At 40.5% G+C, this 12281-nt stretch overlaps 3 protein-coding genes and 1 long non-coding RNA gene across 5 annotated transcripts; 2 read left to right on the forward strand and 2 right to left on the reverse strand.

Annotated features, from left to right (window-relative positions):
* Nucleotides 1-269: 269 nt before the first annotated feature.
* On the forward strand, nt 270-2477 carry LOC131886782 (F-actin-capping protein subunit alpha-like). The gene is made up of 6 exons (XM_059235184.1): nt 270-486; nt 560-675; nt 1138-1309; nt 1384-1565; nt 1635-1785; nt 1854-2477. The coding sequence occupies exons 1-6, from the start codon at nt 451-453 to the stop codon at nt 2055-2057; spliced, it is 861 nt and encodes a 286-aa protein (XP_059091167.1). The 5' UTR covers nt 270-450; the 3' UTR covers nt 2058-2477.
* A 3-nt stretch (nt 2478-2480) lies between these two features.
* On the reverse strand, nt 2481-3028 carry LOC131886784 (uncharacterized; the record flags this gene model as incomplete). The annotated part of the gene is given in 1 exon segment (XM_059235185.1): nt 2481-3028. A coding segment is annotated over 1 exon segment (401 nt), but the record flags the coding sequence as incomplete, so codon positions are not given.
* A 4208-nt stretch (nt 3029-7236) lies between these two features.
* Nucleotides 7237-9643, forward strand: LOC131886422 (uncharacterized). The gene is made up of 2 exons (XR_009373918.1): nt 7237-7387; nt 9201-9643. It is a non-coding gene; the product is annotated as an uncharacterized LOC131886422 (long non-coding RNA).
* A 1208-nt stretch (nt 9644-10851) lies between these two features.
* Nucleotides 10852-12095, reverse strand: LOC131886382 (uncharacterized). Of its 2 annotated transcripts, none has more exons than XM_059234687.1 (2): nt 11673-12095; nt 10852-11291 (listed from the first exon to the last, which is right to left on the reverse strand). In XM_059234687.1, the coding sequence occupies exons 1-2, from the start codon at nt 11935-11937 to the stop codon at nt 10939-10941; spliced, it is 618 nt and encodes a 205-aa protein (XP_059090670.1). In that variant the 5' UTR covers nt 11938-12095; the 3' UTR covers nt 10852-10938. The 2 variants fall into 2 exon arrangements, with proteins under 2 accessions (XP_059090670.1, XP_059090672.1); XM_059234689.1 differs by having other exon boundaries at nt 11715-12090.
* Between the last annotated feature and the right edge of the window lie 186 nt (nt 12096-12281).

Raw genomic sequence — 12281 nt, forward strand, 5'->3', positions numbered from 1 at the left:
AAAATGGCACCCCGGGAGACAAGGATCATTGCTCTGAGTCACAATCTTGGGTGGATGGGCCGTGAGAATCATGCATTAGGGTGGCGGAAATCTACCTACAAGTCTGGACACGATGACCCCTTTGGCTTTCCAATGGACAGGTTCAACCCACTCATTTAGGCAATATTTCGAACCTTTTAGAAGTAGAAAGAGCTGTTATTTTTTCATATCACTTTATTCAGCAATTATTCGATATAATTGGGGTTTTAACATTTTTTGGTAATTCCCCGGTCAACTTTGGGATTTCCGTGTGTGTTTTGTGAAGAAGACGGAACCTTGAAAACTTACTGAGTGTTGATTGGATTTCAAAAGGCGGAGGAGGAGCTCCATGTGAACAGGTGCCACGCCCCTACCCGCCACCACTCTTTCTTTGTCTGTCAATCCGGGTTCTGATCCTCTTGGGGACTCAACATGGGCGATCAAGACGAGATTTCCGATTCGGATAAGGTAGCTTTCGGTCATGGGGAATTCCGGCGATGGGCATGATTTCCAACCTTTTGTTTGCTTTATCTTGGATTAGGTCCGGATTGCGTCGGATTTCATTTTGCACAGTCCGCCCGGCGAGTTCAACGAGGTCTTCAATGACGTTCGGGTGCTACTCAATAATGATGCTTTACTGAAAGAAGGAGCCACGGGGTGAGCCAAGTCAGACACACAAACACACAAACAGACAGACAGACAGTGTCAAATGACTTACATTCCTTGTAATTTAAGTTCTCGCCATTTGAATCAACCGACATAGTTCATTGAAGTCAGGGTTTGTTTCGAATAAACCTAAGAAACTCTGTTATTTAAAGTCAGTTTTTTGTTCTATGCTTACAATGTGGCCTTTGTTTAATGTAATACTGCAGATCCACGAATCTTTTAAGTAAAAATCAGAAGGAATATGTCTCAAAGAGTGGCGTATTGAGAGCAATTCAACCTTCTTTCCAGCACACTTCTATATTGGAATAATTTTTGTAAGCAATGGATCAATAATATTGAGCAGACCGTGATTAAACTTTTGCCTGTGAACTTTTTATGATATTTTGTCTAAAATTAACTCAAGAGATTAAATTCCATTTTGGGTTTAACCCCTTTTTTTGTTCAACCTTTCAGTGCCTTTTCCCAATACAATAAGGATCAATTGACGCCCGTGTCGATTGACGGTAGTGATTTCGCGTGTGTGATCAGTGACTTTAATGATTTGGGCCAAGGACGCTTTGGTGACCCTCGGACACGCCAGTCCTTCAGATATGACCATCTCAGGAAAGAGGCCTCGGACTTGCAGGTAACGACTATTGGAGATGTTTCGCGTGAGGAAACTTGGATGGTAATAATAAAGTCAATTTCTGCATTGTTCAGCCCTGGTCGCCGGATAGTTCCCTGGAAGGCCTACGAAGTGCCATCGAGATGGAAGCCACCAGCTACATGTTGAACCATTTCAAGCATGGTGCTTGCAGCACCTTCTCCACCACCGGGGCCGATGGGCAAAAGGCTATTGTTGTCTGTATCGAGGATCACCAATTTCAGCCTAAGAACTATTGGTAAATAGATGCAAGTGCTTGAGCATGGTGAGCGGTCATTTTGAACTTTCGCCCTTTCATTTGCCGTAGGAACGGTCGTTGGCGATCTGTTTGGACAGTGTTGGTCTCCGGGAATTCGGCTGATGTCACAGGCATCCTCAAGGTTCAAGTTCATTACTACGAGGATGGAAACGTACAACTGGTGTCCTCCAAAGAGGTTAAGGAGGCTATATCCGTCACGGTGAGTGCGTTGGGCGGGCTTAATATGAAGGGATAAGTGTCATTTTCATGCTTGGTGATGATTTCTAGTCCGAAGAAGCCGCGGCGAAGGATTTGGTGCGTTTGATGGAAGACAGTGAATCCGACTATCAAACCGCCATATCTGAGAATTATCAAACCATGTCGGACACGACTTTCAAGGCCCTCCGTCGGCAATTGCCCGTCACTCGCACCAAGATCGACTGGAACAAGATCGTCAGTTACTCCATTGGCAAGGAGCTCAAGACGCAGTGATAGCTTAGTAATGCGTCCGTGGATCCATACCCCGTGTATTCTATTTTTGGGCCTCTTCTTTAGCCACGCTTTGTTCTCCTTTTCATATGGTACAATAATTATGATTTCCACTAGCCATGATAATTTGGGAAGGTCCTCGAGAAAGCCAAAGGGCCTCATGTGATTGCTTCAACCATGAATTAAAATCCAACAGTAAAGCGATTTTCAAACCTTGATTCCCATATAACGCTCCCAGCAACCAGCAATTCATCGTACATTCAACCGTGATGAGCCCTCCAAATAGTCCCGACACCATTTCTCGCTCGCCTTTGAATTTTCCACGAAATCGTCTGCGGTTACAAATGATTGAATAGGCACTTTCAGCCTCAACTAACCAACAATATCCCACTGATTTTGGATTAAACATGGAGAGAAAACCAATGAATTTGCTCGCATCATTAGTCAGCTCTTTGTTCCATTTCATTATCAAAACGATGAAGAAACGATGTCAATTCATAAAACGATCTCCACCAGTACGGACTCCTCTTCCTCCTCAATTTCCTGGGAATGGTTCTTCTCCGGATCGCCTGGTCACGATTTACTCGCTTCTTCTGCCTTCTCCACCGTCTCTCTATGAGCATACCGCCTTTGCCAAGACCTGACCACGTCCACAGTATCCAGGATGATTCGCTCCAGAAAGAACACGTCCTCATAGCGAAGAGCTCCGCCCAAAACGGGCAAGATGATATCGTCTCTCCGGTCAATTTTCTCTTCCACTGGCGGTCGGATCAGTCCCATGCGAATCAGGGCTTCAGTGAGCACGGCCTTGATCCATTCCGCCGCTTGCAGCACCAAATGATCCCGTTGAGCCATGATTTGGTGGAGGAATTCGCGGAACGAGTCCAGAACGGCATCGGTGGGGTTGGGCGGAGATAACTTGTTCAAGTCCTGGGGCGGGCTTGGACTCACGGGATTGACGGCTAGTAGGAGGACAGTGGCACTGCAGGCCACAAACAAGTGGATCCACGTCATAATCGTGCCTGGGACTAGGATCTTCTCGAAGGTGGGAGTATAGATTGATGGGGATTGGCTTAAGTAGGTTTAAGGAGTCTCAGAGCTTGATTGACAGACACTGAAAAGTCTAACTCGGTTGCAAGCAGTGATACCACATCCCTACGCTTTGAAGATGCCAGAACACCTCTTTCAACATGCCAGAAGCCGCTGAAACATGTCAGATTCAAAACAGAAAGAAATACTTTCATATCTCATATTCCACCTTCGTTGCAGGGGCCATTGCAGCCTGAAGAACCATAAATGGTTGACCTTTGAAGCAACATTTTATCGATTAAGAGCAAGCTTTTCTTACTATTTCAGTGTTTCTATGCATCAGGGGATAATTTAATAGTCAGCAGACAGTCTGAACATTTGCAAATCTAAATGAGCAAAACTGGTTCAAAGTATTTAGTCCAAAACGAGTCAAATATTAAAGCAAGGAGTAACAAAAGGCGAAAGTTTAGGAAAAGAAATTAAATTGATTTTTCGAATTAACTTCAGCGAAATCTTCAGACAAGTAAAAAATCAGTCTCCAAGTCAAGATTGTTGATCAATTGAGCCAATAGGACGGCATTATAATGTTCTTAACTTGATTTGAAATGTACCAATTCCTTGCACAACAAAAAAAACTGGAATTTGCACAGAATTAACTAAATATTTAGATTTCAGTGTTTTCAAAACAAATTTCCTTCAAGGTACAAAGACAAATCAGGAAGCAACCAATCCCAAAATCAAACCAATTGCGCAATCAAACTAGAACATTTGGTTGTATTGGATATGTCAACTTCTTGTGATATGCCAATTTTCCTCTCACTGGTGGTCTGTAATAATTATGCAGAGATCCATCCTCTCATAGCGGTTCCTACTCATGTGCTTGTCATCAATCAGTTGCATAGATCCATCATTCTCACGGTAACCTCAAAAATATAGACCTTCTAACTACTAAATACTACTAATAAATAATCACGGGAGGTTGCGGCTAGGGCTACCAATCTACATTTTCAGTGGCATGACTAGCGGAATATCAGGCACCCGTTAGTTAGTCACAAAAAGTAACCCTGATTTTTCTGCGATTAATCCAGGGTTACCTTTTAGCTTCAAGCGAACCTTTTACCTTACGTTGGAAACGACTGGTGATTAGATTTTTCTAGCTTTCTGGCAATCCTGATTTTGAAAAGTTATTTGATTCCATCACTACTTGTAACCCAAGTCCGATGACGTAATATTTTTTTAAATTACTTTTTGGCCGACAACTTTGAAATGTTTTCCCGGCAATGACATTGTGCCTTTGAAAATCTCTACGATTCTCACTCAATCTTCAAGTTAACATTACTGATGGCATCAAATAAATAACCACGGGATTTTGCGACTAGGGCTACCAATTTACATTTTCAGTGGCATATGGCATGACGAGCAGAATATCGGAAACCCGTTACTTAGTCACAAAAGGTAGCCCTGATGTTTCTTGATCAAACCAGGGTTGCCTTTTTCGTCAAAACTAACCTTTTACTTTCCGTTAGAAACGGCTAGTGAGTGCTTTTGAGTTTTCTAGCTTTCTGGCAATCCTGATTTTGAAAATTTGTTTGATCCGCGGACTTCTATAGATGTGGCGGACTCTATAACCATTCATCTTTTCCAAATAAGCCCTTCATACAACAACCAGATCAGGTTGAATAGGTGAACATGACCAAATTTGAGCCCAAACCTATGCTTAGGATACTCAGCAGACATGGTCAAAGTTATGTAGTAAATACTACATAAAATTTGAATTTTTGGCCTTTTCTGGGTCAGCCACATAAGCATTTGACAATATACCTTTGAAGCAACCCAGTTTACAAAAACATGATATAAGAATGGCCAACCTTTAACTGAAAAAATTTACGTGTCTTATTTTAATACTTTAATTCGAAAAGTGGCTCAGTGTGGCTATGACCAAGAGTAGGCCAATTGGTCAGGAAGCTAGTTTACAGTCCAAATTTCTAGAAGTCTGTGTTTGATCCCATCACTAGTTTACATTATAGATGCTCTAGGCATAGATACGCGAGGTTGAGTATACGTCATCAAATTCGACCGATCTGATTGGCCGCCAATTGTTAACAAACATTCGCTTTGTTTGGAAACCTTCCCAACAGGAAGTCAGATAAACCATGGAGTACGTCAGTAGTGGAGTGGAAAGCTCGGTCGAAGATTGAACGTCTTCTAGCGAAGTTTTGTAGATCTATGCGTTACCTCCTAATCAGATGCATTCCCACTGAGAGAGTGTTCAATGTGCTCAATGAATTCCATCTTCATGTTCAAGTACTTGATTAGGAGGTAACGCAAAACTGAAACGTCTTCTAGCGAGGTTTCAGAGAGCTTTCCACTCCACTACTACCGTACTCCATGGATAAACGCATTCCACAGGGTTAAGAGTGTCTTTTGTCATTGCAATGGTATTAGTGTGTTGTTTCTCAATAGGGGATGTCAAGTAAAGGAAATTCAAGGAAAAATGTGGTCCGGTACCCTGATTTTGGGCATTTTTGGGAGAGTGAGCTAAGACAAACATCACCGTCAACTCACAACATTTGCCCATTGAATTTTCCATAATCGAGTGATTTTGAGCAAGTTATGTTACAAAACCCTAATAAATGAGCATGTTTGGTGTTAATCAGTGAACGCACTATCAAATTGGCTCTATAGTACATTGCTAATTGCCTAGACAAGCATGTAAAATGGAAAAAAATGTCAAAATCCAATGCATGCATAGTGCGGTTTGGCTGGGCATGTTGTCTTTGATTTTACTCCATGGAATAATGTCAGTTGTCCATGAACGCGTTTTCTTGACTTGCCCTATAAAATGTACTTGACACGCTGATCTTTCCCATGTGACAGTCTCGAGTTGGACTAAAGCACCTCAAAAAAAGAAAGTAGTACTGTGATCAACAAATCACATTGTAAAGTATAAAGGGACTTGTTTCTTGACAGACTCAGGAAGCACACATGTGATAATGTTAATCTGAATAGTCTAATGAATTATTATAGCAAAATAAAATGCCATATCCATGAATCAGCTTGTCTTCAAGTAAAATTTGGCAGTGTCCTTGAAGAAAATATTCAATGATCCTTGTCATGAAAGAACTCTTTCTTATACAGCGCATCAGTTCAAAATCTGTTTGGAAACTTTTTAGTTCTACTGATTGTTTAAATTTTTGAAGTGGAGCCACTTGTCAAACCTCGCGCGTCTCTGAATCCAGGGTTCCTAGTTTGCATAAGGCAATCTTCTAAATTGATTCTTTGCTTCCTTTGATCATGATCCTAAAATATGCCTTCAATTGTTGATCTCCACCTTGCCCTTTTGGGCAAACTGTAGAGGCTTAATGTAAGTTTTGAGAGCACCTTCAAGCCCTCAAGAATCCAGGCTAGTTCGAACAAAGACGTCCACTTCTCTTCTTTCTCGGGCTCCTTCATTGTTCAATTTACTGCCCTCAAATATTTGTAGGGTGTATGTAGGCGTTGATTCAGTAACCGAATTTAAGTCAGACTTGGACAAGTTTTTGACTAAAATTCCCCATTAACCTTATATTCATGGGTTATCCAGATCAGCCAACTCTAATTCATTGGTAATTCAAATAACATATGTAAAAAAAAGTTAATTAAACTGAACAAATTTCTCATCTTGAACTGCTGGGATTCCAATTCCAGTAGCGGTAAGGAAGTCCGCAAAACAACAAAAAAATAGAGTTTGCGAGTTGGTCACTAAACCTTTCAATTCTTCCCAGAATCCAAAAAAAACTACTCAATCCCAACTCGGACTCAACCATTATTGCTTTTCTTGTTTTTGACATCACAAGGAAGATAGAGCTCTTCAATGGATCTATCATAACTCAGAGATCATCCTTCAGTAAATAGAAGTAGCGCCATCCAGATAATTAGAGATTTGATGCTCTTTAACAATCTCAATAAACATTAGTTAGTGTCTAAAGTAGTCTTTCAAAACTCCTAATCTTGAAGTGCATATTTGGCATTCTTGCTGCAATTGAAAGACCTTTTGCATATTTTATGCCCATAGATTTTGAAAATTTCTGTCATTCTCTCTAATATCAATGATGATGAATAGAATGTACATCCAAATACTGGAGTAATTTCTGAAGTTATTTGGCACATTTCTTGGGGATTTTCATAAAGGGATTCTGGCAGCGCTGATCGCCTCAATGTTTTGTCAGCTGACATTGTTTTCGAGTTAGTTGGAAAATTGTTGCACCAAGTGTAGACTAAATTGCGCTCTGATAAAAAAAATCGCCCGGACGAAAAGCACCTGGGTATGTACTCGTACATCAAATCTAAGCCTGAATGATTGTCCTCATAGACAAGGTCATCAAGTCTACCTCATGAAACCTTCGAAAATGTTCATGGAATTATATGAAGAGACTAGAGGCTTAGGGATTCCTCAGAGTTGGTCGAGTCTGAATGGTGTAACATAGTAGTGATGAGACTGGTCTTTGTGATCATTCTAAGGGGACCCCAGCTAAGTAGGACACACAGTAAAGTCCCCCCCCAAGGTCCACATATCGGTCTCTAGACGTTCTGTCCTCGGAACACAACATATTCATTCGATGGCTGATATGTTCATGCTCACAGTGATTAAAATGCCCTTTAAAGGTTTATGCAAGTAGCCAAACATATCTTGCCATAATTCTAGCTCAGAAAATCATAAGGAGAAACTTTGGTTTTATTGCTTAATGGATTTCTTGCCTTCTTAAAAAACTTACATGCCTAAAAATATTATAAAAATGAACAATGGAAATTGGAAGCACACTTAGTTGGCTGTAAACAAATATGGCATTACAAAGGTGGTTTAAAAATTATGATATGACCTATTTTAACGCTACTTAGTTATTTAGGATTTAATTGCTCCGGTTATATTTTAATTGGAATTCCCAAAGAATTGAAACAGATTTTCAATAACATGAAAGTAAAAGATTATTTTTCTTTCTCTTGCATTATCTGAATTAGCCCAAAATGTTATACAGCCTTACTCAAAACTCTCAAAAATGAAAATTTTCAAAAAAAAATATTGCATAATCATCAAAAGTACACCAAGTTGAATTCCGACAACAATGCATACAACAGACAATCTTATAGATTTGGACTTTTCTAGGACGACTTTTTTGAAACGGTTTCTTGTGGGGCTTCATTGCTTTTTGTGAAATTTGTAATGATTGGGCTTTCCTTAGTTCTAAAATGTTATTTGAACAAATTATATTTTGGAGGGTTTTGACTAAGGTTAGAAAACAATTTGAGATTTAAGTTATGAGCTATCTTAATGAGTTAAGTTATGACACTTATTTCCACCTGGCAGCGCTAAAATATCAGGCATGATCCGAAAAGGACTCAAAATTTTCCATCCCCTAACAGGCACTTTCAGGTGTGGTACTGTTGTGAGGTAGTTGCAATAAGTCTAAATTCAACCAACAAACGATGGCAGATTTCAAAGTCAGCGAAAGTAAGCAGCTAAGGAAGTCTCTTCAGGAATTGAAAAACCACGACTATCAACATAATTAGCTTCCTGAAACATTCAAGAGCCGATTGATATTAGTGGCTCCAACCCGTACCAACCCGTAGAGAGCCTCTAGAACAGAAACATACCCATCATGCGGATTTCGTCGATTTTAGAAGAATGATTTGGAGCGGATAATTGCTGGATAGCCGTGTTAGACCGATTTGAAAACAAGGCCAGGAGCACAGAAAAGAAAGAACTGTGAATATTTTGCAGTTGGCTATGACTTTGCTAAATAAAATCTTCAGAAACTTTCAACTTTTGACTTATTTTTTATGAACAACGACGAAACTCGTCACCTACAAAGAAAGTTGCGCCCCATGATGTCCTGATTTCGAAAATACCTTCATATGTCTCTGCATTTTTGTTTGGCAAGATAAGGCCTGGGCTTCTCGTGAATAAGCATTCCACCGAATTCCCATGTAATTATTAATCCCAATAAAATAATTTTGTTGAAAATAAAGTCATTAAATCGCCAACTTTTCTCAAATGACTATTTGTGAAAACAAAGCAAGCTTATAACACATTTGATTATTTCAAAACCATGTATCATATTAAGTCTCCTACTTTTTCAGCGTAATAATGCCAGGGCAAGGCAAAGACCAAAGCTTAATTGAAAAACAGCGTCTTCTAGAGGAAAAACGCCATCTGGAAGACATCGAAATGGAGACGGCGCAAAAGAAGAAAAAAGTTGAGGAAGAGTTGTTAGCAATAGATTTGATCATTAAAAAGAAACAGACATTTATGAATGACTTGGACATGGTTCGGGGGAGTGATCCCTCTATCAATGTCGTGAGACGTGTTGCTCAATTAAGCCTTGACGCCCAAAAATAGGCAGGGAACTACGAGGAAGATTGGTTTGAGGAATACGAAGATTTGCTTCTCAACGTCATTCGGGACATTTTTGAGAACTCTAACTGACTCAACACTATCAATCTTTGTTGCAGTATTCTGCTTCTTTTGTTCATAAGACCAATGTCATTTTGCCATAATATATCTTTCATAAAGTTTGCTATCATCGATTTGTCATGTGATTTCTTTTTCTTCCATTGGACTAAGAATTAACATACCATACCGAGTGTAACCAGATTTTTGTTGTATTTCGTCTGGATGACTAGTTAATGGCAATCTTGTTAGATTGTAAAAAGTCATAATCAAGGGTCGGAAAGATAGGTAACTACTGGTTTAGGTGAAATCCCCTCTTAAAACCACTGTGTGAAACAGAAAACTAGCATGTTGTGTGAACTGCTCTACTCAATTCATCTGAGTTTCAGCTGTTACAAATGTGATTTTCGTCAAAACCGCTTGCCTTTAGGTCGCAAACTGTAGCTCCATTGTAGTCGTTATTCCCAACCAATTAGTTGGCGATGCGACTTTTTTAACTTAACCTAACCTAATTGTCATGAACTGGTAGGTGCACATCATACAAAAGGAGTTTGATGGAAACTTGACAAATGATTTATATTTTGACTAGAGGGGCATTCCACGTCAGGTGTACACTTTTGACGAAATCACGTCAAGACGTATCCGATTTTGCTAATGTTTTGTTCACCAGCCCCCTAGCTCAAATGGTTTAGTTTCGACCTGAAAGTTTGTCCTAAGAATTACAAAGGGACACGCTGGCGAAGGAGGAGCAACGGGTTTCGCTAAAAAGGAGAGAGAGTCAGACTTCAAGCCGATTCTTGTTTTTCCAAAAAGTTACTAAAACTCCTAAGCACCTATATTTTGGCTCACACTGGTGTAATTGCATGACTCTAAGGGATAGTACAGCCCCAAAAATACTCTGGCGAGCTCATCTATCTTCTTATTAAATAGAATTCTATCGTGTCTAAAACCCCTTCAAAGACAAAGAGGAGACCTCGACCGATGTCATGTGCATTGATTGTGCTCGAGTGTTCAGATCTGGATTTGTACTCTGTGAAAATATGAGGCCATTCCAGTCACCAGTCAGCCACCTCTATTGTTTCCAGGTGTTGCTTGTAGACTAACAAACTATCAAAAAGTAATGATAGAATTTTATCTTTTGAGTAATATTGTACTCCAATGCTTATTACGAACCCTCGTTTCATGTCAAGAAAACCCAAACCGTATTATAACAATCGGGCATGTTAACAACGAATCGTGAAGTCCAATTTGATCATCCGTCATTGGTCCCGCCTATCAAAAGTCATGCTTCTATTGATCATGCCTTCGTACAATAACACATACATACCAAAATACAACATGAAAGGTTACCATTTTATTCTTGATAACATCATCCAAAACAAATGATATAAATCCCGGGAAACAGCAATGCGATCTAACTTGCTGTTTTTAGTTATCTCTTTTCCAATATTCTCTGGGCAAGGGCACATCCCGGATGAATTCGGATCGGATAGTAGCTTCCAATTGTGCATGCATTTCCCTTGAGTCAAATTCAGTTGTTGTTGCCACAATCGGTTTGTCCCAAAAAGGCCCTGTAGTCCTTGAGATTGATTTGCCTTGGGTGAACATGAGTGGAGGGGGGGCGGCGAATTGTGTAAGGATTGCCAATCGAATGTCTGATTCCGGTACATTGGGCTCCCTTAATTTGACTGACATTGTGTAGGCGATCTCCTTTTCTCCAGTTAAGTACGGTAGGAGATAATCCTCGACCTCTTCTTGTGGCATACAGTCGTCGTCTCCATCTTGAATGGCATAATCAAAATCAGTTCACGGGTGATTTCTACCCTCCCTCCAAAGAAAGTACATGGAGTTCACGTATCTTTCAGCTTTCCTCTTAGGGTTAGGCTCGACTACCCATACAAATTTGGAGAAATTGCCATTTCAAGTATACCTGATAAGAACCTTAATTACCTAAAACCCGCCCGTTGGATTAAAAAAAAAAAAACCCAAAATCTACCCACGGGCGGTTTTTTGCGGAGGGGCTAAAAGCAAATCTTTCTCAACTGTTTCCCTTATATTCCAACGACCTTCGTCTTTCTTTGGCTGTAATTACATTGATAATAAAACTGAAAGGACCCGGACAAGTCAGTGGTGCCAAAATTTCTTTGGGGATAGAATCCAACCGTGTGTCGATTTCAGAAGGATCGCAGTTGGATCTTGCTCACTTTTCTTGTTCTTTCCAGAGGATCTTTGATTATTCTGAGCCGAATTCTGGAAATCCCTAGGTTCGAATGACTCTAGGTCCATTCGTGGATCATGACCAGCTTTTGGAGGCCCTCCAGATGCTCCAGAAACGTCGTATTGTGGGACCGGCAAGGGAGCACAAGCATCCATACTCTGGGACTTTCTTGCTCTGGGATTTTCCAATGTTGAATACTTCCTTTCCATGTTTGTTGGATTTGGTCGAGCCACGATTAGGATCGCAAAACTAGTTAGAGGCTGCCACGTGTGTACTGCGTGGTGTTCGATTTCGAAACGGACACGGAAGCTTAGCTGTTGTTTGGTTTGAAGAACCTTTGTTAGTGATCCCAAGTCAAACGAAAATGGGGTTCAGAAATGAAAACCCAACATAAGCAACGAGTCTTATGGCAGCCCTGTTCCTGAGACCAGGAAGGGCAGGGTCACCTTTTGTCACTCTGCTCATGGAGCACGTTCACCGTGCTCTGCTGAGGGTAAACGTTATTCTCCACCGATTAGTTGGCGGTGCTACTTTTTTAAATCTTAATCTGACC

The sequence above is a fragment of the Tigriopus californicus genome, chromosome 9, assembly GCF_007210705.1.
Source record: "Tigriopus californicus strain San Diego chromosome 9, Tcal_SD_v2.1, whole genome shotgun sequence".
NCBI classification, from domain to species: domain Eukaryota; kingdom Metazoa; phylum Arthropoda; class Copepoda; order Harpacticoida; family Harpacticidae; genus Tigriopus; species Tigriopus californicus.